The sequence below is a fragment of the Pholis gunnellus genome (genome assembly GCF_910591455.1).
Source record: "Pholis gunnellus genome assembly, chromosome: 13".
NCBI lineage: Eukaryota > Metazoa > Chordata > Actinopteri > Perciformes > Pholidae > Pholis > Pholis gunnellus.
The window spans coordinates 6,525,242-6,549,276 of NC_136540.1; the positions used below are offsets into that span (position 1 = coordinate 6,525,242).

Here is a 24,035-nt window from a genome sequence, read left to right on the forward strand (position 1 = left end):
TGTAGTTAATGCATCTCATTGTTCCTTTGGGAAATGTGTTATAGAGAAAGAACAGTGTGAAAGTGTATCCTGAAGCTTATAGGAACATGTTTAGAGATTAAATTACGCTAGAAACTAGTGGTTTTTATTGTCTTTAGAATCCAATCTTGATCATTTTGAAAAAAGAAAAAAAAGATATAATGAAATCTAATAAGCAAGCAACACAACAGAGTACTGGGCTACTTGACGTACTGCAGAAGGACACGTTGAAGTTTACTGCTGAGCACCAGAAGCTCTTTCTTGTTTACGCCAACAGCTGCTTGCTTATACTATGAAATCCTTGCATTTACCTTAAGTGATCTGTGTGAGAGGTTTAACAATCTGTCATACGGGGAAACACTCATAGAAAAACATGCTCTTGTGCCAGCACACAATCATACACAAAAACATATACATACACACACACACACACACACAGGAGCATATGTTCCAGATGTTCCTGTCCGGTTTGTCTTTTCTGTGTTTCTGTAGATTGTTTTGTTGGTTGAAAGTGCTGGGATCCTGTCTGAATATACGCTAGCTAAGGGTTCTATCTACTGTAAATATATCAGGCACTAACAAACACAACAGCTGTAGCTCTAGGAATAATGCAAATGGATGCATTTATTCAGATCTAATGACATTTTGGGTAAACTTGTTCAGGAAAGTAAACTATACCCATAGTACATGCATTATTGTAAATATGCAGCACAACATGTCACCCTTTACATAGAATAAACTGGTGATTTGCAGTAGATTTGAGGATGTAGTACTGACCTAAAAGTATTTGAAGTACTACTCGGAAGAAGAACACACGTTCTCTCACTTGACTTGGCTTTGCTGTTTAACTTGAATGGTCAGAATATGTCTTATGGGATGCATATTACAGCACATTATTAAGCTAGTTTCTACATTAGCATCTGCCTACAGCTATCACATTTTGGTCAATCTTAAAACGGCAAAGGAAAAAGTGCTATTTCAACCTTTATGTAAACAAAACTATAGGACTCTGTCATGCAATGGGCTTTGTGAGGTTGACCTATAGGCATATCAGTGCTTTGTGCTAAATGCTACCGTCATTGTGCTAACATCTTCCCCTGCTATCAAGCTGGTAATAACGACCACGTTCAGCATCCTGCATCGTTAGCATGCTGCTCATCGGCACTAAAACCAACCAGAGACCAATGGGAATGTCATTAGCAAATAATGTGCTGATCCATCTAGTTTTGTAGATGTGCTGAGTGATGAGTTTCACCCTCTGGTGGCGCTTGAGGAAAAGTCAGGTGATCAGCAGAGTCAGTGGAATCAAATATCATGGCGATCCATCCAATAGATGCTGAGATGCTGAGATGCATCGGTCATCAATATTATGCCACCCGGAGAGCAAGCACCGCTGAAAAAACGAGGTATTGTATCCAACGCTGTCCCTCCGTGTTGTAAAACTGCAGCTGTAGCTTTTCAACTTGTATTCTTTGTCATTCTTGAGGAGGAAAAAACAACTGCGTACTTGTTCAATGTGAGCAGCAGATTCCTGGAAGACGGCGCAGACCGGATGACCAGAGTACACCCCGGGTGTCTCAGGATGAAATGTTTTTGTCTTTGAACGAAGGAAGGACTCGTAAAACCGGAGCACACTGCAGTATGTTACTCAAACCACTCAGCGGGTCTTCTTCATAAAGCAGCGCCGTCTGGCTGCACGCCTATTAATGCGGCAAAACAACTCTGTCACGAGGTCAGCCTCGTTTCCAATATATTTGATGTACGCTCGTGAGGCGTAGTCCTTCATGCAAATATTAGTTCTCCGCCGTCAGATAAGGAAAGATTGGTGGTGGTTCGATCTCTGAAGTCTTGTCTGCGCTCAGCAGGATGTAAACACTCGCAGGTCAAATCACGGGGACGTTTATGGAGCACACCAGTTCTTCATGAAACCATAATCCAGCCCATGAAAAGCTCACAGAATGTATGAGGCACAATAAATCAAAAAGGTACTGTATTGTATTATAAACCTCTGAAGGGGACAGCTGCTCATTAGGCCACATAAAATGCAGCGCTGAGACCCCCTCCGACTTCAAGTTGTTGTTGTTGGTGGGATACAAAATACCTGAAGCATTACTTTTAATCCACTTCTGCGAAGCATAAAGATCCCCATGTTTTGGTGCAATAAGTCCAACAACAAATCTTTACAGGGGTACGTCAACATCTTTCCCATGACATATAAATCCTGACTCACCTGATGCCATCAGTTAGCGACTAAAGATAATACTTTACACATGTGTGCAGAGGCAAAGAAAACAAATGACGGTACCCCTTGTTCCATATTGCTGTTCACTCGTTCCAGTATCCATAGACTCGGATCTCTTCAACGTTTCCACCGCCATCTCTCAGGGGAGAACAGCGAGCTAATCTCCTGAATCACACGTTGTGTTACTCAGCCGTCAGCGTGTTGTTGTTGCTACAGGTTGATGGGGCTCGGGGCGTTGACTGCGGCGGGGGGTTAGTGGAGGTTGACGCGTGGCCACGTTGTAAAACGGAGTTAGCATCGCATCACAGAAACCCCCAAAAGCTACAGCAAATTTCCACGGCTTTGGCAGGAAAGACATCCATCCAAGCAGAGAAAACCACACTCGCTCTCTTGTGTGTTCCAGAGTCAGTAAACTGGAGGTTCCCTTCCAGACTACACCCCTAGAAAGTGAGGGGAATACCATCCAGAGTTAAAAAAAAATGGATTCTGTGTTTTCTGGGGACAGAAAACACTGGGGGTGAAACATCAATGATGGGCAGGTCGTCTGGTCTTTGAATTTGCTCCAGCAGCATTAATCTGAATAACTGCACCCCTAAGAAATGACAAGTAGGCCTTACTTCCCACACATCAAAGATATAGTAAAGTAACTTCTACCTGAGCAGAGAAGGAAGTCACTCTCCCTCTGTGTGTGTTGTTATCTGTTTTACTGCATGTTACAGCATGTGAGCGGGCCCCCACTGGGCTCGGGGCCACCGCACTGCACTTCTCTCATACGGCGATTTACACCCTCCCTCCGCTTCCCCCTCAGGTAAACACTGTTAGCTCTGTCGGCACTTTCACCACAGTTTGTACCTTTAGCTACGAGCCGCCGCCATGTTGAGGGCCGCTGAGAGCCAATGAAACTGCTCCCAATCTCGTATTATGCACCCTTAGGTCTGTTAATTGGACATTTGAATGGGGTCAGCCTGTAACTGGGAGTTTAATGGAGGGTTATATGAAATAACTGTAAGAACTCTGCATGAACGGTCGTCTAATGGCTCATTATGATGCAGGAAGTAGCATGATGTTAGCGCTGTGCATTGTGAGTATTACATTTGCCGTAAACATCATCCAGTTTTTGCATCCCATCTCGTGTAAGTTGACATTTGTAAAGTGGCCTAACTTTTACTCCTTTTTTTTAATACTTTGACATTCTGGTGAATGTGCTCGCTAGCTTTACCGGTTATACAGTAGATGGCAAGATTTATATAAATGTCCATCATCCATTCATCCAGCAAATATTTAGCCTCTAAATGAACTTTTAAATTGTTCTCATACAGTCAATTCTAAATATGCCCGTCTCTCATATTCCCCAAAAGAGAAGGTCGCCTTTATAGTCTTTGGTGTTTTGTGTCAACTGTACTGTTGATATGTCAAGCTGTCTCTTGGATCGTGGTTAGCATTTATTTCCTCAGTAAACATCTCAATCTCTAGTTTCAAGTGGTATTCAGCAGCATGTTGTTTTTAGTAAATTATGGTCCCTTTTAGAGTGAACAATAGACAATAAAGCAGGCCATGCTTTAGGGCGGGGCTACCTTATGATTGATAGGTTGTTACCACGGCGTTGACAGTTTATTCGTCTTACAACTTTAACCCTTTCACTGTGCTGTCAGTTCATGAAAGATATTTGTAACATGTTGGTGGACTAAAAATGTCTTACTCAGCGTACGGTTGTGGTCTCTGGTGTCGCTCTACCCAACACGCTGTGAATCAAGTTTCTTCTTGTGGCTTATATGTTGTTGAGTGAATTTTTTTTTAAGCTGTGGTTTCAACTAATGAAACACTCAGAGCTGTCGCCTCTAAGTCAGATCTGGTTTTCTTCAGTGGTGATTATTCTTAGTGTCTGTAACCATTCCCGCTTCACTCACTCACACTTTCTTTGAACGAGCTGAATGAAAACATTCCCACATATACAGAGAAATGATGTATTCCAAATTTTTGGTGAGAAACAAAACACTGCAGTTACTTGGATAAGAAATTAAAGAGAAGACCCTGTTGAGGGATATATTTTAAACCAACATCCACTTCACTTTAGTGGCATTAACGACCTGTTTATTGTTTCACACCGCACTTGTCAGTCATCCAGAGGACAATCTTGTTCTTCTGCATTATTCTGACACAGATTTTGAAGTTTCACATGAACTCGGTAACCTTTACACCGTAATCACAAACAGGCACTTTGCCTGAAGCCCTTTGCTAAGTACAGACATAATTCAACATGGCACACGGAGCTATTTGGAACAGTGTCGGCTCTCCAAGAGATATTTCCTTTATACACCGTTTAAAGGTTGCAAGTCAACACGTTTTGAGGGATATTATAGCGGAGACAATCATACATAAAGTGTGTGCATGTAGAGCTAGCACTACGCACACTGTTTTGAAGTGAGAGCATAAAAAAATCTCTCTTGTAATCAATCAATCATCAAGGGATTTGCTGACTGAAGAAAAAAGGATCAGCATCCTTTGAACCAAACCTGCCGACAGTAAAATAAGAAGTGGCATCGAGTGTGACACAAAGTGAAAACTAAGATGAAACAAAGGAGCGATGACGGCGTTAGCATTCGCACCCAAACACGGCTCAGTTTTTCTCGAGAGCTCTACTCTTCCCACTGTTAATACCCGTCTTATCATCCCTGATAAATCTCTTTAGTTTTAAACCATCATTTTTCCAATTCTCATGTCAACACGATGATGAAGACTTGTCCAAGGCCAGAACATATTTGTACAATTGGCCAACATATTTCACCAGGGCCCTGTGTGGTAATTGAGAAAGTATGTTACACCAGTCACTAACCCTAACTCTTATATGATCTGTGAAAATACACTTGGTGCACTTCAAAGCTGATTTTTTTAAATCCAAATGAAGTATTTGTGGACATAACACTAGTCAGGAATTCCAACAATATTTGCAGTCTCCATCTGCTTCTATATCCGAATATTTTTCATATTATTGATAATAATAATTCTTAGTAAGATAAAATATGTCCACATTTCCCTGGCATGATTTTGGCTCTGCACAGGAATATTCATATCTCGAATGAATGATGACCTGCGTCTGAATGAAATAGGCTCTAAACTACTAAAAAAACGTGGTGCTTCAGAGCAAAATTGCAAACAATTTAATATTTATAGTTGAAGGTCACAGATATCCCGGAGACATCTGTGAAGACCTGATCCTCCTGGAGTTGGCCCGTCTGCTCCACAGACATCTCCTCGACTGATCAAAGGCCTTTGCAGAGATCAGGGCATGTTGTCACCCTTCAGGAACTGGGAATACCAGACTCCTCTCAGAGACACCGAGGATCAATCCTCCACCCCCCTGACCCTTTGCTAAGCCCCGCCCTCGCTGCGAACCTGTCAGGCAGTCAGACTAACTGCACTATCTGAATAAACATTATCTAAGTTTTGGGGGAAAAAAGAAAAAGATCAGAAAATCAGAAACAATTGAATGAGAGTCTATGGAGCAGAGCCGTATAGTTGTCAGACCCTGGTCAGAGCTGGCTGAAGCTACACTGTGATTGGCTAGTCTGCGTTCAACGGGCGGGATTTATTCTTAATAAATATACAGATTATTACTCTAGAGCTCTAGAAAAGAGTTGACGTGACAGGAGATTCGTGAGCAGGGATCTTAACTCTACATTGCGTGAAAGCTACGCAACAGCTGATCCGAAGCACTTTGAAGAGGAAACCTATTTGCTTATAGATGCAGGGATTTGTTAAGTTCAACAGTCTTCTTCTGTGGTAATTCAGACAAAGTAACCTTGATCAAAGTGTGTTTCCTCCCCCGAACATACAAAAAAAACTATTTCAAACAGAACTCTGGGACTTGTATGCTTTAAATAATAATTTGTTAAACTGTACCTTGAATGTTACACGGATAGTTCAGTCTGTCCTAATAACACTAACAGTCTCTAAATAGTGGAAGAAACTCATATTGAAACAGTTCAAGCTGAACATTAACAGACATCTTTCCTCCCAACCTGCCTTTAAAAACGTCTAAACCTTCTGTAGACCATAAAGACAAAATATGGAAACTGTCTTAAAACAATTGCGCCTGAGATTTGTGAGATTTGAGACGTGCAGAGAAGCCTCGGGCCTCCCTCGTCTTTCATTAAATACCCGTACACACGCCTTCATACCAACACAACACCTGGCACGGGAACATAGAGAGTACACAGGAGAAAACCCACGGAGAACTCGTGTCCTGGATGTAATTGTCAAATAAAATGTGCGTGTATTAAAGTCCGAAGGGTGAACGCTCCCATCTGCATACAAAGGAGGCTACCGTGTGTTTCCACCTGTCCACATGTGCGTCTTGACCCCGCTCAGTCAGCGAACATGCCCCTAGCATTGTTTTATGACTGGAGCTCCAGCGGCTTCGAGCCTCCCAACACCTGTACAATAAATCAACCGGCCCACTCATGTGGATGTTACACAACCCAGCAGGGGTTTACTGACGCCAAATACAGAGCTGCCTGGGGTGGAGGTCTGGTGCAGGGTCGCGCAGGACTCCACCAACTCTACGCGGATAGGTGGCGCTGGTGTAATTAAGTAATAAAATATGAGAAAAACAGCGATAAAACATGTTTGGGACACGAAAAGTTGTCCAGAATAACAGATTCATATTCTTTTGGTTTCCCTGAAGTGGCAAAGAAGTCACCTGTCTCTGATGTGAACTGTACCAACTATTGGAAGCACAATAATACTCACAGGAGCATCAAATCCACATTGGCCAAAATATGAATAAAATGAATGTACAGCTTTAACAATTAAAAACAGTTCAGGACTTAAAATATAAAGACAAATGTACTGCGTTGCAACAAATGAGCATATGAATTTCATAAGTTGGATTTTCAAATACAGAAATGGAAATATTCTGGTTCAAACTGTGATTACAGCTCCAGAGTCAGGATGTGAACCAGCTGTGGTTTCCATATGAACAAAATAAATACGCGACTTGCGGAAGGGAGGGGGAGGGGGGGGGGGGAGTGATGCAAACACAAACTTAAATAAATAAAAAAAGGCCCAACGTGAGTGTGTACCTCCTGTGATCCTCTCAGAGCAATCACAGTCCAATCACAGCGAGATGCCAAAGCGTCAGACGCACTTACAGCGTGAAGAGCAGCTGATGTCTGGTCGATAACCTGAGGGGGGAACACACTGCTCTCGCGTTCCTCGATGTTTGTGCGGATCCCGTTGCTTTCTGAGAGCGTTCTCAGTCTCGTGGCAAGAACAGGACGAGCTGGAGAAAGTCCCTCTCTGTCGAGCCAAGTGTTAACGCAAACCCTTTGACTCCACAGGAGAGGAGAGGAGAGGAGGTGAAACCAACTCTGGCTCGAGAGAGCAGCACACAACAGTGATATCACTTCTCTCTTCCCGGCACGAGGTTGCATGTGATCACGATGTACAGAAAAAAATATAATGAATCCTTTGAAGGTCCAGCTTTACTTTCTGTGAATTTGGCTCCTCATTTGACTAAATTCTAATCCATACAACGACGGTAACTGTGTGAAGTCACGGGGGGGAAAGAACACCATGTAACACCATGTTTACACATGTCATACTGTACTACAACAGACACAAATATTTAAAGTACAAATCTTCTAATTCAAATAAGAATAAAAAGAAAGACAGTTTAGTGGACTTCAGTGTTCCCTCTCCACCTCGGTTCTTTCAGCCAAATCTACTCCCACAGAGCCTAGTTTGTGTTACGTCGGCATCGATCACATGAATGATTGTAGAGTGAAGCCCTGACAGACACTGAGGTGACTGCAGTCCTACGTCAACACTGGCTTCAGTGTGGTTATTCTGTTTTATGTCAGCTGTCATGTTGGGACCTCCTGTCTTGCACTACATTTGAAATCAGAAAGAGGACAAGCATCCTCTGAAGTCAAGTCTTATGTGACAGTCTGCAATGTGGTGATGCTAGAACAAAAACGACACTGTAGCAATCACACACACACACACACACACACACACACACACACACACAGTCGCGTATTCACTGCAGAGACACTGATCTGGTTCACTGCCCTCGTACGGCCTCTGAGAGAAGGATCCAAAAGTTATTTTTTTAAAATAGAGTATTTCCCTTTTGTTTTTAAAGTCGTGAAAATGGACAGAAAAAGAAGCAAAGTCAGCACCAATACAATACATTATTTGACTCATAGCCTCTCTTCTTTACCCAAATCTGTCCTGAGACCAAAGCACACAATCATTGGAGTGAATTTGAACTGTTGAAAAGTTTTCTGCTGATGTGGCTATTCTCTAAGAGACATCCCTGCAGTCTGAATCGACTTCTCCAAGCTGAATGCAAAACCCCAAACCACATGATAACCATATCAAGGTAATAATACAATTGAGTACGTTTTTGGAAGAGTCAAATTCATAGCAGCAGACAGCACAAATAATCTAAAACACATCTTTATCCTGAAGTCATTGAGCTTTAACAGGATGGTTTAGTCATTCATAGTGTGTTAATAGTGTTGTAAAGTGCATGTTGCGTATCAACAACAACAGACTGGTACCACTGCATAAAAAAAAAAATGCCTGCTAGCTGGTGTTTCATGGCTTTCGTCTTTAGGAGAGCGTTCACAGTCTTAATCCAATTACAGCCATTTCCCAGAAGTCCCCAAACCCCCATAAAGCCATCAGACCTCATTTCACACATCACTACACACACAGACGAGTGAAGACCTGCCTGCTAGAGTTTCATTCAGAGGTTTAAAAAAAAAACAGTCAGACCTGTGTAAACACACCTGTTACTAGTCGCTTCACTGAGAGATTTTCTATGAAATCAACACCAACAAACGTAAAGACTCCTATATGGAATCTAATATCTCCCTCATTAAAATGAACGATGTATCAAAATAAATGCAAAATACTGCACATGGTGTCTTTTCGCTGCATCCTGCACTTCTCAAGTTAACAACGGGCGAGTTGTTGATATGCAAATGATGTCACAAAAGTGTCACACACACTTTATTTTACCTTCATTTAAGTGCATGTAACCATAATAACAATCGGGATTTGTAAGGCTTTCATAAGCTTCACATCTGCTCAGAAAGCACAGTGTTCTGGCACAGCATTGACCAGCCTGACTCTATACCGTCTCAAGTAATGTAACTCTTGAATTAGTTTTGGGTCATGATAGTCTCATGTGCACAGATGCCTTTTATTACGTGGGGCAGAAATGTCCTGCAGGTGCTGTATTGCAGTCAGCGTGTGTCTTTTAAAACATGAACCATAGTGGCCCTGTGTACATAGTGATCAGATCAAACTGTACTTATCTTAACCTCTGCCAGCGCCGTGGAACACTTACCCATTACATCTTATCCCGCGCCACATGTTGCTGATATTAAATCTCTAACCTGGCACAATGCAAAGCTGCATTCTTCCGCGATGATACCCCAGACCCCGCTGGATGGATTTACTGGCACTGCTCACATGCCTCCGCCTGCGTAGAGGTCAGAATAACTAATGACGGCTTGGATTAATTCCTGGATTCCCGTCAAATATGACTGCCTTCCACCGAGCCTGATGCAGGATCTGCTTCTTGTTCAATGACCTCATACATCCTCACACACTGCAGGAGAGAAGATTTCATGTATGTATAGTCGACGAAGGAGCATTTTCAACTCTACAAAACAAACAGAGATATACTCGGTATCTACTCTTCTTCTTATGCTACATGGAGTTGTTTGAAATGATAATGTATCATGCCGTTGGTGGTGCAGGTAGAAAAACAAACCCTCTGGCGGCCTTATTACCATGTTGTACGTGTTTAAGCAGAGGAGACGCAGAGCATGAGCCCGGCCTTTTTTTTTGCCGAGGGCTTATAAAAGGCTGGTTATTAAAATGACAGGTGGTGTCACTTTTTACACTTCCTTTGAGGTACAGCCTGTAACTACTATGTAAAGAAGGTGTACAGAGGGGGAGGCAGAAGAAAAAAAACTTAACAAGCACGTTGCATAATGCTGAAATTTGAGGGCGCACCCCCTCTCAGCCTATCAATCCGTTCTCAGGTGTGAAAGGAATACACTCCAACATGCTCGGTTTCATCACCCTCGAGACAGCTGCTGTCTAGAAGCTGCACCACCATTGCTGCGTGCAAGATATTTCCCCGTATTGCCTCCGTACGGCAATGTCAACGGCTATAAAAGTATACATGAAGCCTGTTGGCAGATGGGACGCAATAGCAGAGAAGCTTGAACAAGCTGCATAGTCCAGTGGTCAGGACCCCTCAAAGCACTGCTCGATAACATCTGAGGGTTAGAAGATAGAAAACTAAATTCTGCAAGACAAAACTGTGTTTATTCTTTCTGACTGCTTTACCCTGTCAGAACTCAATCTAAGACGCAAACACAACTCTATGCTCTGTGATGAGGGGTCACAGTTAGGCACCGCTTGGCTGTAAAGGGTCAAAAGCTAAAAAAAAGTTGAGAACCAGTGGCATAGTCCGATGTTTTCCATAAAGACACCAGAAAAGGTCTGTCCCTGGCATATGCCTGTTGTAAAAAAAAAACAGTAGCCGTGCACGTTGGACAGTGGGAGAGTGAATCATGTCGGTGACAGCCACTAATTACACCGTGCAGGGGTAAGCAGTGAAGGTACAGATTGTGATCTCCAAATATTTTTTAACCAAACTTGCAGTAACTTGCACTATTTGAAGACCTCTGACATGGTAATTTGTGGTGGAGGCAACTTCTTGAAACACATACCGAGCGGAGCACCTTGACCTCAGGAAGAAATGTCTGTCAAAATGTCTCTCTGTGTTTTGACTGGCGGTTGCAACAACAGTAGGGAGCTGCAGTGAGTATGTTTAGTCTCAACTGGACTCTACTTCGTTTCAAATATCGGTGGCAGCAAGCATCCACCCTGCTGAAGTGTCTTTAGTCAAGACGCCGAATCGTCAGACGCTCCCGGACAACTCTGCACTCGTTGACCTGCGTTGACGTGGAAAGGAAGGACTGAGAAGAGAATTTTCCCTTCAGGGGATGAAGACAAAAACAGCTTGCTTTTGGACATTCTTTGGTCAGTCTTTACCGCACAGGTTTCCAAAAGTTACGTTGGACAAAATAATGGAAAGAACACATGATAAACGACATTGAATCCTGAAAATTAGCATGAGGTTAGCATTTTGATATTCAAAGGATCATTCTATATATTATATTTAATATAAATATAAGCCTGTAAATAATACTCAAATGTTTTTTGTCTCACCTGCCACTGTGGCCGATCATTGACATTTTTACCGTCAACTACATTTTTTGGACTGACACTTTTGAAATGTATGTAGAATACTTTAGGATTGTAAACACCGAGTCAGTGGTACCAGACAGCAGACATATAGAACATATCATGTAAATATATTTGGGCAGGAAGTTCTGTTTACAACCACGAAACCAGAACCCAAGTCCCGTCTATACGATCAATCTCCTCCTCCATCTCAGTCCTACTGGCAGCGCCTCACCTACGCCCACCAACCATGGATTTATAAAGAGAACCGGATTCAATGTCGGAAGCGTGCACCATTCATTCTTACTAAAGTTTCTCAATGGTGCATAACTTCCTATGAACTTCCTTACTTTCAGCGATCTACAGCCCCCATGGGCCCATCGATCAAGCGCAGTCGGGTTTTCTTTGACGCAGCCTCCCGGCATTCGGTCCGGCCTCATTCTTCGGCTCTTTCACAGGAACAGACGAAGGAATTAGTGCATCTTAAGACCCAATGATTTAAATAAGGGCTACTCAAGTGTTTGTACTGGGAAGTTGATTTACCAAATAAAAATGAACCGCTGAGTTACAGATGCTTCTTTCCCAATGTAAGTCTGTGGGAAAAAGTAGTTATGGGCATCACTTGACGCACTCGGAAATTGGAATTCCACCATTTGGCCACTATGTACGATTTGCTTAAAAGCTCAGCGCTCAAAAATGTGTGACTACGTACTACTAATCAATACGATAGTTTTTAAAATATCATGTTGACCTCCCAGAAACTCCTGATGAACCACCAAGGAACCTGTTCAGAGGTCAGGAGTCATCAGAGGCAGTCAGTTACCAGAAGTGAGGATGACGGATGGTTTCACTCAGTTGTCCCAAGGTGAGGTCAGGACCCCGAGCGATCACGTTTCTCCCTCTGCTTATTGCGAGTGAATTTTTAAATAACACCACCGATCACGTGGGTCAACACACGGCACGGTCTTTCCTTCTTCTCTGTCTGCTCACACATTTTCTTCTCCTCTTTGACCCAAACTACTGGCCAAACTAAATGAAATAAAATGGGACAGGGGTGGAGTAAACGTAGTCGGGTGGAATGCGATTGGATAAAGTGACATTGCCATTGAAATATGTTGCCGTTTCCCAGAAAGCTTGGTCATCGGAGTTTTTTCCAGTAGATAAAAGTAGGGCACTGAGGCGGGGGCGTCAAGAGTTCCTTAAAGGCCTCACTGCACATCTGTACCGAGCAGCAGAGGACACACCGCTAACAGGAACCAGATTCACTTAATCTCACGGTCAGATGCTAGAACCAGCGGTTTGGGACACCGGGAGACGTTGCCGCTGCTTTCTTTGTCATACATATTCCGTCATTGTTATTGGACGTTATCAGAAACAACAACATTAGTGATATTCAAAGATTCAAGTAAAGTCCTGTTTTTAATTACGCTACAGAGGTTTACCTCAACATTCAGATGTTGCACGTACACACTTGTCAACCCTCAGCTGGGGGATCCTCCTCTGCTCCGAGTAACTGCAACATCTGGGAGTCTGTGCGAAATGTGCATCAGTAGGCTGTGTGCGTTCATCTTTTTTAAGATGGAATTCCCCACTCACTTCATGATGCTTCAGCTGCTTTAGTTGGACTGTTGGTGCTGTGGTTTAAAAGGTGGGACTGATTGTGGTCAGTGAGCAAAGTGTTACCTCTGGCTGACACCCCAAATATAACACATGTACAGGACATCTGTTGTTTGGAACCATGAGAAGTCATCAGGAATCCAGTTCATCATCATCATCATCATCATGTTTAATCATGAATCACTGCTGCTCATCATCATGAGCAGCAGTGATTATTAATGATTATCTCTAAAACAATGTCAAATGTGCATGAAACTAATTTAACAGCAACATGGCACTGGTCGCAGTCATTACACTACATCTATTGGTATTTTCTGCACCCTTTTGAATAATGGAAAGTGAACAGCATTAACAATGATAGTAAAATGACTGTAGTATACAGACTCTGTAGCATCACTTAGATCTGTGACAGACTTTACACCAACTTTTAGGTTCGTAATAGTAGTAATATAAAGCCAAAACATGTGAAGCACGAGTTGGGTCGTTTTCCGGTTTTGCCGGTTCATTCCGGTGCATGAGCGGTTTGTTTTCATGTAAATCAGCTGAACCAGCATTTGTCATTATATTCTGGGCCTGGAAAAATAGAAGAGTAGCCTATAACAGCAACCTGTGCCGAGAGCGACACAGTGCGAAATCCGTCTTGTTTTCATTAGGAATAAAAAAGATGACGATGTGATTAACACGATACTATCTTTGTTTATAAAAGGACTAACTGAGCAAATAGTGTCTGACAGGCCGTTCAGACAATTTACTGGCAACATTTAGGGGATCCATTTTCAGTCGAGGTGGGAGGGGAGAAGATGCGCACATTGTGGTTTTTTACTTGAAAGTTTGTGTGCTTTTTTGGGATGACGAAACAAGACCCAGCAGAGTTTATTCGTCACACCACGGGGGATGTGACGAATAAACAACACGAAAATGATTAAATACTAGCCTGCGAATACTTTGACAGAGCTGCAAATCTGCGACAGTCTTTTTCAATTAAAGGTTTCAAATAGATCTGCACAGACAGAGAACCAACTACCGAGGACCTATGACCCAGAACAGCGTCTGGCAGTCTGTCTGTAGTAAGTCGTTGTACACTTAAAGGTCCTGTAAGCTATTTTATTCACTCAACTTTTAGCAAAATGCTTTAATAAAGTTTGCCGTCTTGGTACGCCCCATGTCACAATATGACTGTAATTTTGAATATGTTCATCACAGCGTGATTGGTTGATGCCTTTATTCTAAATGCAAAAAAAGACGTTGCTGTGTAATATTGGCGTTCTGCGTGAAAGTACTCATGACAAAAACAACAGTATGAAAACAAATGTCGTCGCCCCCGGTGTGTAAAGGCCTTTAGTCTCAAAGAAAACTCAAACTGTAGTGTCCAATGTCCTGCTGATTGTGGTGCCGCTTCACTCTCTGCTTCTTCTTTAAATTTTGTGTTTATTGGCTTTTGGATAAACCATCTCAGAGGTGCATAACCGCCACCACGTGGACCTGGCCTCGCTACGCTCTCATTCAAAGGGTTCATCAGACTAATTATGTTCTGCTCGTGAGCAGCTGCTGAGTCGAGTGTGACACCTAGTGGTAGAAAGTCTCTAAATCGGTCAGGTCCAGTGTTCAGATTAACATCAAACTGGACTCAGACTAGACAAGGAGTCACCAACTAAGTTTAATTATGACGCCACATCAAAAACGGATCTGCATTATATTCCATCCATAAAGGCAATGTTATGTTTTAAAAAGAAATGTTTTCTCTCACATAATCAGGACTTTGTAATTATATAATGTATGAGAGCAACGTACAAGAAGACTGCCATCCTTATCGATGTCTTGTTCGTCAGTTATAGACGTAACAAATGTTGCCAAGAAGGCAACGAGAACCAGCCAATGAGAGGACGAGAAGGGCCGGTCATCTGCAGAAAAACAGGCCGCACAACTGCCACTGCCTTTGAGGGAGTGTATTTTGGCTGATGAGAGGGCACTGAAACATTTCCAAAAACCTCTCCGGCACACTGACTGCTAGTGCGCCATTGGTTAAGCTACGACGTGCCAATGGTGGCATACATGCCGAAAGTTACCTACCTCATGGTAAAAATGCTCATTTATGGTCAATCTGTAATCAAATAGTGACTCGTCTTGCTGGGAAAAAAAATAAGCGTCTTTACATTCACAGAGCATTTTTCAAATTTAACTAAAAAGGAAACAAATGTAGAATATCTTATGAAAAAGGTCTTAAAATATTTTGTATTTGTTTACTTTTTAGTTGGAATGAGTCAATCTATTGTAAGTAGTTGATAAATCTGAGATTGTAGCCGTCTACATGTCAGATATGTCAGTTGTGAAATTTCCCAGATGTTTATCCCATTGAGAGATTTTGTGTTGAGAATACAGCTGCTCTGATTTAGACACGTACAGACGTACAGTACGGGGGCCACCATCAACGCTGCATAAGCGTTTGGACTCCTCTGGTTGCCAGTAAAGTCCCCAAAGCATGAGACAGGAGGTGGGAGCCCGCCAGTATCAGCCCATGATATCATGAGAAAGGAAGTGGGCTGTGCTAAATGTTCCTGAGATCCAATTCACGGAGTACTTCTGAAATGCACGTGGAAACAAAGGGCGCACATTTAGACACAAGTTTCTATACGTGAACATCTTAAAGCATCTTAAAGCTTCACGATTATAGTATTTGATGCAGCACTATTGCTTTGTACAAATATTGCATTTCATGGAAATCCTTAATCAAACTGCCAGGAACCGAAAAATCAACAAACAAATACATTTAAAAAAATAGTTTTGCATTAAAACAGATCATTCCAGATGTCTCTTTAACTAGAGATATGTAGATGACACGTTCTTTGCAGCATGCTGTTTTTTGTGTATTCAAATGGTCGGCAAGCAAAAACTGCCACTTTTGTAATCTCTGCACTGACAAAAAAAGAAAAACTTGAGCTTTGAACTGATCCCAACTCATCCGGATCCCTTTGAGTTTGTTTTTAATAAAGTGACTTATTGATTTAGGCAGAAACATCAGTTTCTCCTTCAGCATCTATTGGGAGCCTGGAAACAATCAAATATTCCCCGTTACTCAACATGTTGTGGTCGAGTACCTGTAGGCTATTAAATAAATAATGTAATCTGCTGCCTGTGGGAACAAATTATTATTCAAGGTTGAAACTTAATTTTCCTCTTTAGAGTAGATGACCCAGTGTTTGCACTCTGCTGGGACATAGGCCAAGCTTTTTTGTTTATTTTACCCTTTCCGTGATCATGCTGCTCCCAAATGTACTAATGTGAAACCACACGAAAAATCTACTTCTTTTATTTATCAATATCACCACCAGATCTGGAACACAGGCCCGACAATACGGCTCCAACATGCACGTGAAATACACAGAAAACAAACAATAGCTTTGGGTGCACCTTTAGTGACCTCATCCTATAATATTCATCATTACTGTTTCTAAAACCACTTCCCAACAGCGTGCCGCACAGCGCACACAAACTTATCACACGCGACCGTCAGAGGTTGGTCCCGCCCACATCGATATTCCAGACTTTTAATTGGCCAGAAAATATTAGTGTGTCCAGAAAACAAATCTACAAAACAATTATAAGAAATACCCTGATTTGATTGGGTCTAAGGGTGGCCACGGGTTAAGTTTTGCCATTGCTTATATGGCACTAAGGCCCTACATTGACAGTTGCAAAATTGTATATGTGCAATGTGTTCAATAAGAAAAAAAAATATTTAATTTGAATTAAATTACTTTTGTAAGTTCTGAGTAACGTTGTATCACAAGAAACATTAGCTACATACAGTATGTTGTGGGGGACAATGTTATTCTGGTGATTGTGTTCCTCATTTCTTCTCAATTTGCCATTTTTCACTGTGGTTTCATAATCTTCACACTAACAATAACAGCCCCATCAGAGAGATTGTCTGCGAAGGAGTGAGTGTTTTCAACGGCTGCTCGGGGTCAAAAGAACATGGGAAGGCTATAACACAGCCGGCACTAAATCACTTTTTATGGATGAAATTTCATTCTGGGATCCCAGGTGAATCACTGGAGATTCATTCAAGGGTGGTTCCCATAGACGGTCAGGTCAAAGCAAGACGAGACATCCTCAAACGTTACTGCCGATGCCAAAACAAACTCTTAATACGACAATCCAATTTCAAAGTTTCACTTTAACGCTGAATTTGAAACATATGTGCTCAAATGAAATATGGTCTCGAGTAGACTCCTCAGCCCATAGGAGGAGACAGACATGAAAACGTACTGTCAAAATAGGTCACCTGAGCAGCAATGTGCGAGTATCTTACTGGCTGCTCAACATGAGTGAACACACAGTAAATGTGCAGTTTCCCCGATGACCTAAGTACATCATGTCTAGTCAAAGTCAGATATTCTAAGCAATCACCTATAGCTCGGTTTTTTTCAGAGCACAACTGATTTCATTGATCGCTGTCACAGCGGTCAGCTGACAGCACTAAACGCATCGAGAAGATACCGATCATGTGCCATCACCCTGTGGACTCTAATCACAACCCTCACACATACGTACGGCATGTTATCTACCAATTGCCTACAACTGTGGGGCATCCGGGTGTCATCATGTGCCGTTCATATGTGAGGATTGTCCCTCTCTGCGTCTTTGGCCAGGCTCTGCAGCAGAAACCCCTGGAAGGCCTCGTCGCACGACTCCGGGATCAGAAACTCGAGCAGCAGGTCACAGATGCAGTAGATCAGATGCCTGCACATAATCACACAAACGGGGTAAATGACAGGCTGACATCCACTGTTATTAATACAGAGGGCTTATATGGACAATATTGGAAAATGAAATGATTAAATAGAGCAGATGTAATGTATTTACTATTGTATGATGTGTAGCACTGTGCATGACTTGACTGAAGACAGGAAACTGAGGAGTTAGGGACCGTCTCAAAAGTGCATTCTTAGAGGCCAAAGAAGCTTTTTCTAATTATTGTAAATAGCTTTCTTGTTTTTTCATGGACATTTCAAACAAAATCAATTTCAACCTGGATCTCCTCTCATTGTATGCACAATCTCCTTTTTTTAATAATGTACATTAAAAATATATATATTATGATGCTACAATGCCCTATGAATTGTTATTGCCCTTTTCTTAATAGCTTTCTCATTTTTCATCATAGACACTTCGGACCAGCTTGACATTAATCTGGGCCTCCTCCCTTTATAAACACACAGAAAATCATGCAATATGGCCAAAGGCAGTTTACACCAGGACCACTAACAGTTACACAGTTTTAGTTTAGACTCAGTTTAGGCGGTACGATCCGAATACAAAAAATGTTGTAAACATAAACACATTCTGGTCGTAGCTATAGCCATAGATTGCACCCGTACTCGCTACAGTTTAGTGTGTTATAGATCTGATACCCAGAAACGTTCGTAACCTGTATGAGTGCACCAGTCTTTAAACAGCCGAATCAGACGTATGTGTTTACTCGACAGTTTGCTTGTTGACTCACTTGTTTATCTGGTGATCCTGTAAAGACTCCAGCACGGTCTCCAAGCTCAGTCTGTACTTCTCACTTCCCAACATGTCAGTGATGAGCTCTGCCGCAAAAAAAGGAAGCAAATTAAAAAAGGAACAATATGGCTTCAGGAGCACTTTGAAAAAAATCAAAATGTATGGAGCATTCAAACAGCTACAACCTGACTCAGCTTCTACATACCTGGCAGCAGCTGCATTAGACAGTCCAGACATTGCTCCTTGGTTTCCTCTCTTTCTGCAGCACTGCGCTCTGGCCGTGGTTGAGCTGGCAGCGTGCCGCCTGGCCATACGGCTTCCTGCAGCACTTGAAGGTAAATCACCCAGCAGGGGGCACTGGTAAGGTGGGCAACCCCTAAATCCAACCATCTGAAACAGAATCAGCAGTTTAATGCAGTAGTGTTCCTCTGGGCAAGGGCCTCGATATCACCAAACAAACACGTGAAGATAAATGCATATATTGTACATGCAAGCAGGCGTTGATTGATTAGGAAGGAACGAAGGAGAAGCACACACACACACAAGTATTCTTAAATCTCTCTGAACCATTGAAGGAGCACAAACGTTGTTTGCTGACATGCTTAGTGAACCCTAAAACTCCCAGAGGCATCTGTTGAGTCCAAAAATGGAGGCCAGTGTAATCAGTTAATGACAGCAGGGCACAAGAGATTAGACAAGCACAGTTCCCACAGACTGTGTGGTAATAACAAGCCCAGTGGTAATTCTAGATTCCCAGTGAGGCATAAATGTTTAAAAAGAAAGGTTGTATTTTGAAAGGCAATCCGAGAGAATGTCATGCAGCAGTCGAGTGCTACAAACCACTTGGTGCTTACTAGAGAAGAACCCAACGTCTGGATGTTCAGCTGTATGAAGGGCAAATAATAGAGAGCCACAATGTCACATCCCAGCAAAATAAATCTGCATTCACATAATTTGTATGCGTTAGTAGCATCAACGTCAGCCGAAGTAATCGTAATAATAAATATGGGATTATAGATTATTTCAAAAATACACAAACTCCTGCCTTCTTCAGGATGCAGACGCTGAGTTATTGACATGTTAAGCTGTATGTACAGTAGGAACATACTGAACACTTACCTCTCAATGAAGGTGCCAAAGAGCAGTCTGATGGTCTTCTGTATGTTCTCAGTGCAAAGCCAACTCCACTGGTCCTTCATCAGCAGACACAGAATGTTCAAGGCAACATCTGCCACAGCTGTGTCTGCAGTGCACAGCAACAAAACACAGACACAGTAAATACACAGTAAATTCACAGCAACACAACAATAGGAACACCTTTTAAACACATAGGACACACTGTACAGACAAAACACACAAACGGTGGAAAGTGACTATAAATACTCAGAAACCGTCTAAAGAAACAATGGAGTTTTACTGCGTCCAAGTGGTAATGCTGAGTTACTGCATGTTGATTCTACAGGGCTGCAAAGCATGCAACACTTCCGTACTGGCGTTATGGATAAAAACTAAGATAAGACTGTTGCAATAAAATGTATATACGTAAAAAAAATATCAACCTGTGCCATGAGTTTTCCCTGACGTCTTCTTGTCCATGCCAGGCTGCTCCCAGCTCTGCTTGGCTGTCTCTTTCCCATCCGGCTCACATAAAAGTATTTCCTGCTCTTTGACGAAGCTCTCCAGGCCCGGCAGTGACATGCCATTGAGGATCTACGATGAGCAAAGCAGAAATGTCAGCTGTGTCCAGTTTCCATTTCAAAACACATTTTTTTTTTTTTTAAATTAAAGATGGTCAATACAGTGTGGTAGCTTACAGCGCTGCCTTCACTAAAGCAGTATGTCACTTTAGGGTGTAGATCAGGTATGTTGAGAGATGGGGAAATTTTGCTTTGGAACATGAGCCTCCTGATGCATGAAAAAAACAAATAAAAAAAACACTTTTTATTTCATAAGAATACCAGATATACAAGATCATTCAAAGCGTCCTTAAGTGTGGACTCTGTAGGGATTTTTGTTGACATCCTGCACTGTATGTCGGAATTGATTTTTCAAATCAGTTGGGAGACCGACCTTTGGGTTTATGTTCTCAAAATTAAACTGGGGCAGGTGGATAAGATTCAAGGAAAACAGAAAATAAAAATTATTCATGTTAGAATTGATTGTTCTTGTAACTCCCTGAATAATGTTAAAGCCTCTAAGATGTATTCATATGACTTAATGTAGCGGTCACGACTCAACATGGGCAGACGCAGACTGCGATGACGGGTCACAAGTGGAAACTGCTTTGTTATTTTGGGGTCACCGTGGAAGACAATTTGGGAACCGGACTGATATAGAGGTCTCACCTGGACTTCCTGCTGTCCATTGTTCTTCCGTCAGCATCTCCCTCCAGGTCCTCCATTGGACTGAGGGGCTCAGGATGAGGAAACGCTGTCTTCAAGGTGTCTAAAGCATTTTCCATCATCTTCAGAAGACAGGAAATAATTAAAGTCCCCAAAACAAAATACATAGATCATACTTTTCCATTGAATCTATAGCGATTAGCAAGCTTAAGACAGATTTTTTTTTTTTAAACTGTTGTTTAAAAAAGGTGTTTTTATGCTGAGATAAGCTAACCAGCTGCTGGCTTCAGCTTCATATCAATACGGAGTCATATTGACACATACACAGACATCAATGTTCAATCAATCTTCTCCTCTACCTCTCGAGAAGAAAGGGACAAAAACCTTCTTTTATCAGAGAATGATAAGCTGCTTGTACGTTTCTTACAATAACTCTCACAACAGCGACAGCATGAAGATTCTCTCTGACCTTATCGATTCTCGACTTGGCAAAAGGCTTTCTTCCAAAATATGTGCAAACATCTGAGTTGAGAGCCAGGAACTCCTGCATGTCCTCACTGTTGGATGTCTCAGGAATGCTGCTCAATTGCTTGAAAAACAACAACAACAAGGCAATCAAATTACAGAATCACATCAATCCTTTCATTACAGAAGTTACGATCCCAATACGTACTTTAAGGAACGTATCCAGTTGGCTTTTACGGGCTTCAACCTTGTCGCTGTCTACATTGCCAAATGGGAGGTCAGGGAACATTTTCTTTGGGCCTTTGACATCTGAAATCCATGACATTGATTTGCATTGATGCACCTGTCTCCGTATACTGAAGTTCAATGGTCAATTAAAGAGGACGACAGTCACTTACTCTTGATTACTTTCTTGACCTCAGGCTTCTCCTCCAAACGTGTTTGCAAATTGAGGAACTCGCTGTATCTCCGGTTGACAGTGCGACAGGACACAGGTTGCAGAGTTTCAGCGTTCTCCGCGGCAGCCATCGTCTCGAACTGTGAAACGGAAGTCAATGTGTGCTCATCGATAATACATAATTCAAATATCAGGAAGTAAGAGGTGGCGTTACCTTTACAGTGTAGAGAGTGTAGGGATGTGTGCCTGTGCCACGCTGCTCCTTTGAAGCGACAGTGCCACAAATTTGCACATTCTGGATGTTAGGGGTATCAAAGTTGCAGGGGGTCAGACAAAGTCTTCTTGGAGGACAAGTTGGGGATTTCTCTTGGGCTATGCCTGCTGGCCACTGGGAGTCCTCGGGCAACGCCATCTTGGGCCCAAGATTTTTCAGAGGACCGAAGCACCCGAAAGCCTCATCGTCCTTCAAAGTGATCGCGCTGCAGATGTTCGTCGGAGAGCCGCAGTCACAAAAGCCTCCCGTCAGCTCGTCTTCGGAGTCCGACTGAATCAAGGAGTCCAATGAAACCCTTTTGGGCTCTGGTGAGTGCGAGTAGCGGCCAGATGTGAGGGAGCAGCAGTTCACTTTGCATGGTGTGAGCAAGCCCACGGGGCAACCTTCTACTTTCCCGGCGGACGTCAGGCTGACCATGCTGCCCTGCGAGGAATCCCTCTCACAGATGCTGCTCTGGCTCTGCAGATCATCAAGGTCAGAGGTGTTTCTGCTGTTAAAGCTGGCCAGATCAGAGGAAGACAGTGACCTGCAGGTGGTCCAGGACTCCTGCAGGATCTGACACCTGTACAGAGCAGCCGTAGCCGGGAGCTCCTGTGGTTCTCTGGACCTGGTGATGACGTCTACAATGGTCTGGTTGAGCCAGTCAGGATCGGACACCCTGCTTATGAGCGGCAACAGCACGTTGCAGGTGATGAGCTCTGTAACCATGTAACCTCCAGTCCTGGTTTCCATATGGGGATAAGGAACAAGCACATGCAAGACGAGGTTAACTAGAGCTCTGGAGTAGCCGAGCTCAGCGGCTGCACTGCTCACAGCTGGGTGAGGGGCATCTACTTCACTGTAGAGCTGCCAGAGGCCAAAGCTCTGCTGTTGCGTTGACTGTATCTGCCTCGCCGTCATGTAGCTCTGCAGGTGACCGCCATACAGCTCTAGCAGCCGCTGAACCAGCGCCTTTCTGTCCACTCGCCGCGCGCGCTCCTTCAGCTCCATCACCGACTCCAGCATCGTGTTACGCACCGCACGTTCAAACTCCCCCTCCACCTCTGGCAGCAGAGTGCGGTACCACGAGGACACGAAGTCCCGCACCGCTTTGTGGACAGCGTTGTGGATCTCGTGGTTCAACCTCCACTCATGCTCGGGCGAATACAGAGGTGGGTTGAGTTTGCCAAGAGGCAAAAAGTGTTCCAGGTGCAGAAGGCTGTCCGCGTCCAGCACGGCACGGGACCCGAGCCAACCTCCGAGAACCACCAAGAGGCTGGTGAAGACGCAGAGGAGCCAAACATTCACGAGGAGATGGAAGAGGACAAGCCACGCCAGCAGAGCCCCGAGCCCTAACAGCCTGCGCTGCCCAAGTAACTCTAATAATGTCCAATGAGGAGAGCTCGTTGAGGAAGGCATTAGAGTCAGCTGGTGTAATGTGTCCTGTAGAAAAAAAGACTGATATACATTATGTCATATAACAAGAATACAGAGAGTGGTGATGTAGATCACTTGCTTCATTTGATATATACATGCAGAAACATTTCAGAAATGTTTATGTGCTGAAGTGACTAGGGAAGCAAATCACATAAATAACAAACTGTATCAATTTCACAGTGCAGGAGGAAGTATACAAATGATTTACTTCAGTAAAATAAATACCACGGTACACTCCAAAACAAGTAAAAGTCCTTTAAAAGGGCATTTTTACATACAAGAAGGAAATCATAGAAGGTATAATACTGTTTGTATTATACCATCACATTATAGGGTCATTATTTTTGATGTATTAATAATAATATTTGATGTATCAAGATGGAGCTAAATTCAAACTGATCGTATGTCCTGTATGTAAAATCTCAATTTGAAAAGTATAACTCCTAAATAAATGTACTGAACAGAAAAGAACATTTTTCT

General features: G+C 42.8%; 1 protein-coding gene across 1 annotated transcript; it reads right to left on the reverse strand.

Moving 5' to 3' along the window:
• Window positions 1-17,766: 17,766 nt before the first annotated feature.
• Window positions 17,767-23,552, reverse strand: snx19a (sorting nexin 19a; the record flags this gene model as incomplete). The annotated part of the gene is made up of 11 exons (XM_079171872.1): window positions 22,080-23,552; window positions 21,867-22,005; window positions 21,677-21,777; window positions 21,473-21,592; window positions 21,007-21,125; window positions 20,476-20,566; window positions 20,221-20,371; window positions 19,781-19,904; window positions 18,867-19,051; window positions 18,660-18,747; window positions 17,767-17,896 (listed from the first exon to the last, which is right to left on the reverse strand). Exons 1-11 carry the CDS (start codon window positions 23,535-23,537, stop codon window positions 17,767-17,769), a joined length of 2,706 nt encoding a protein of 901 aa, XP_079027998.1. The 5' UTR covers window positions 23,538-23,552.
• Window positions 23,553-24,035: the final 483 nt, after the last annotated feature.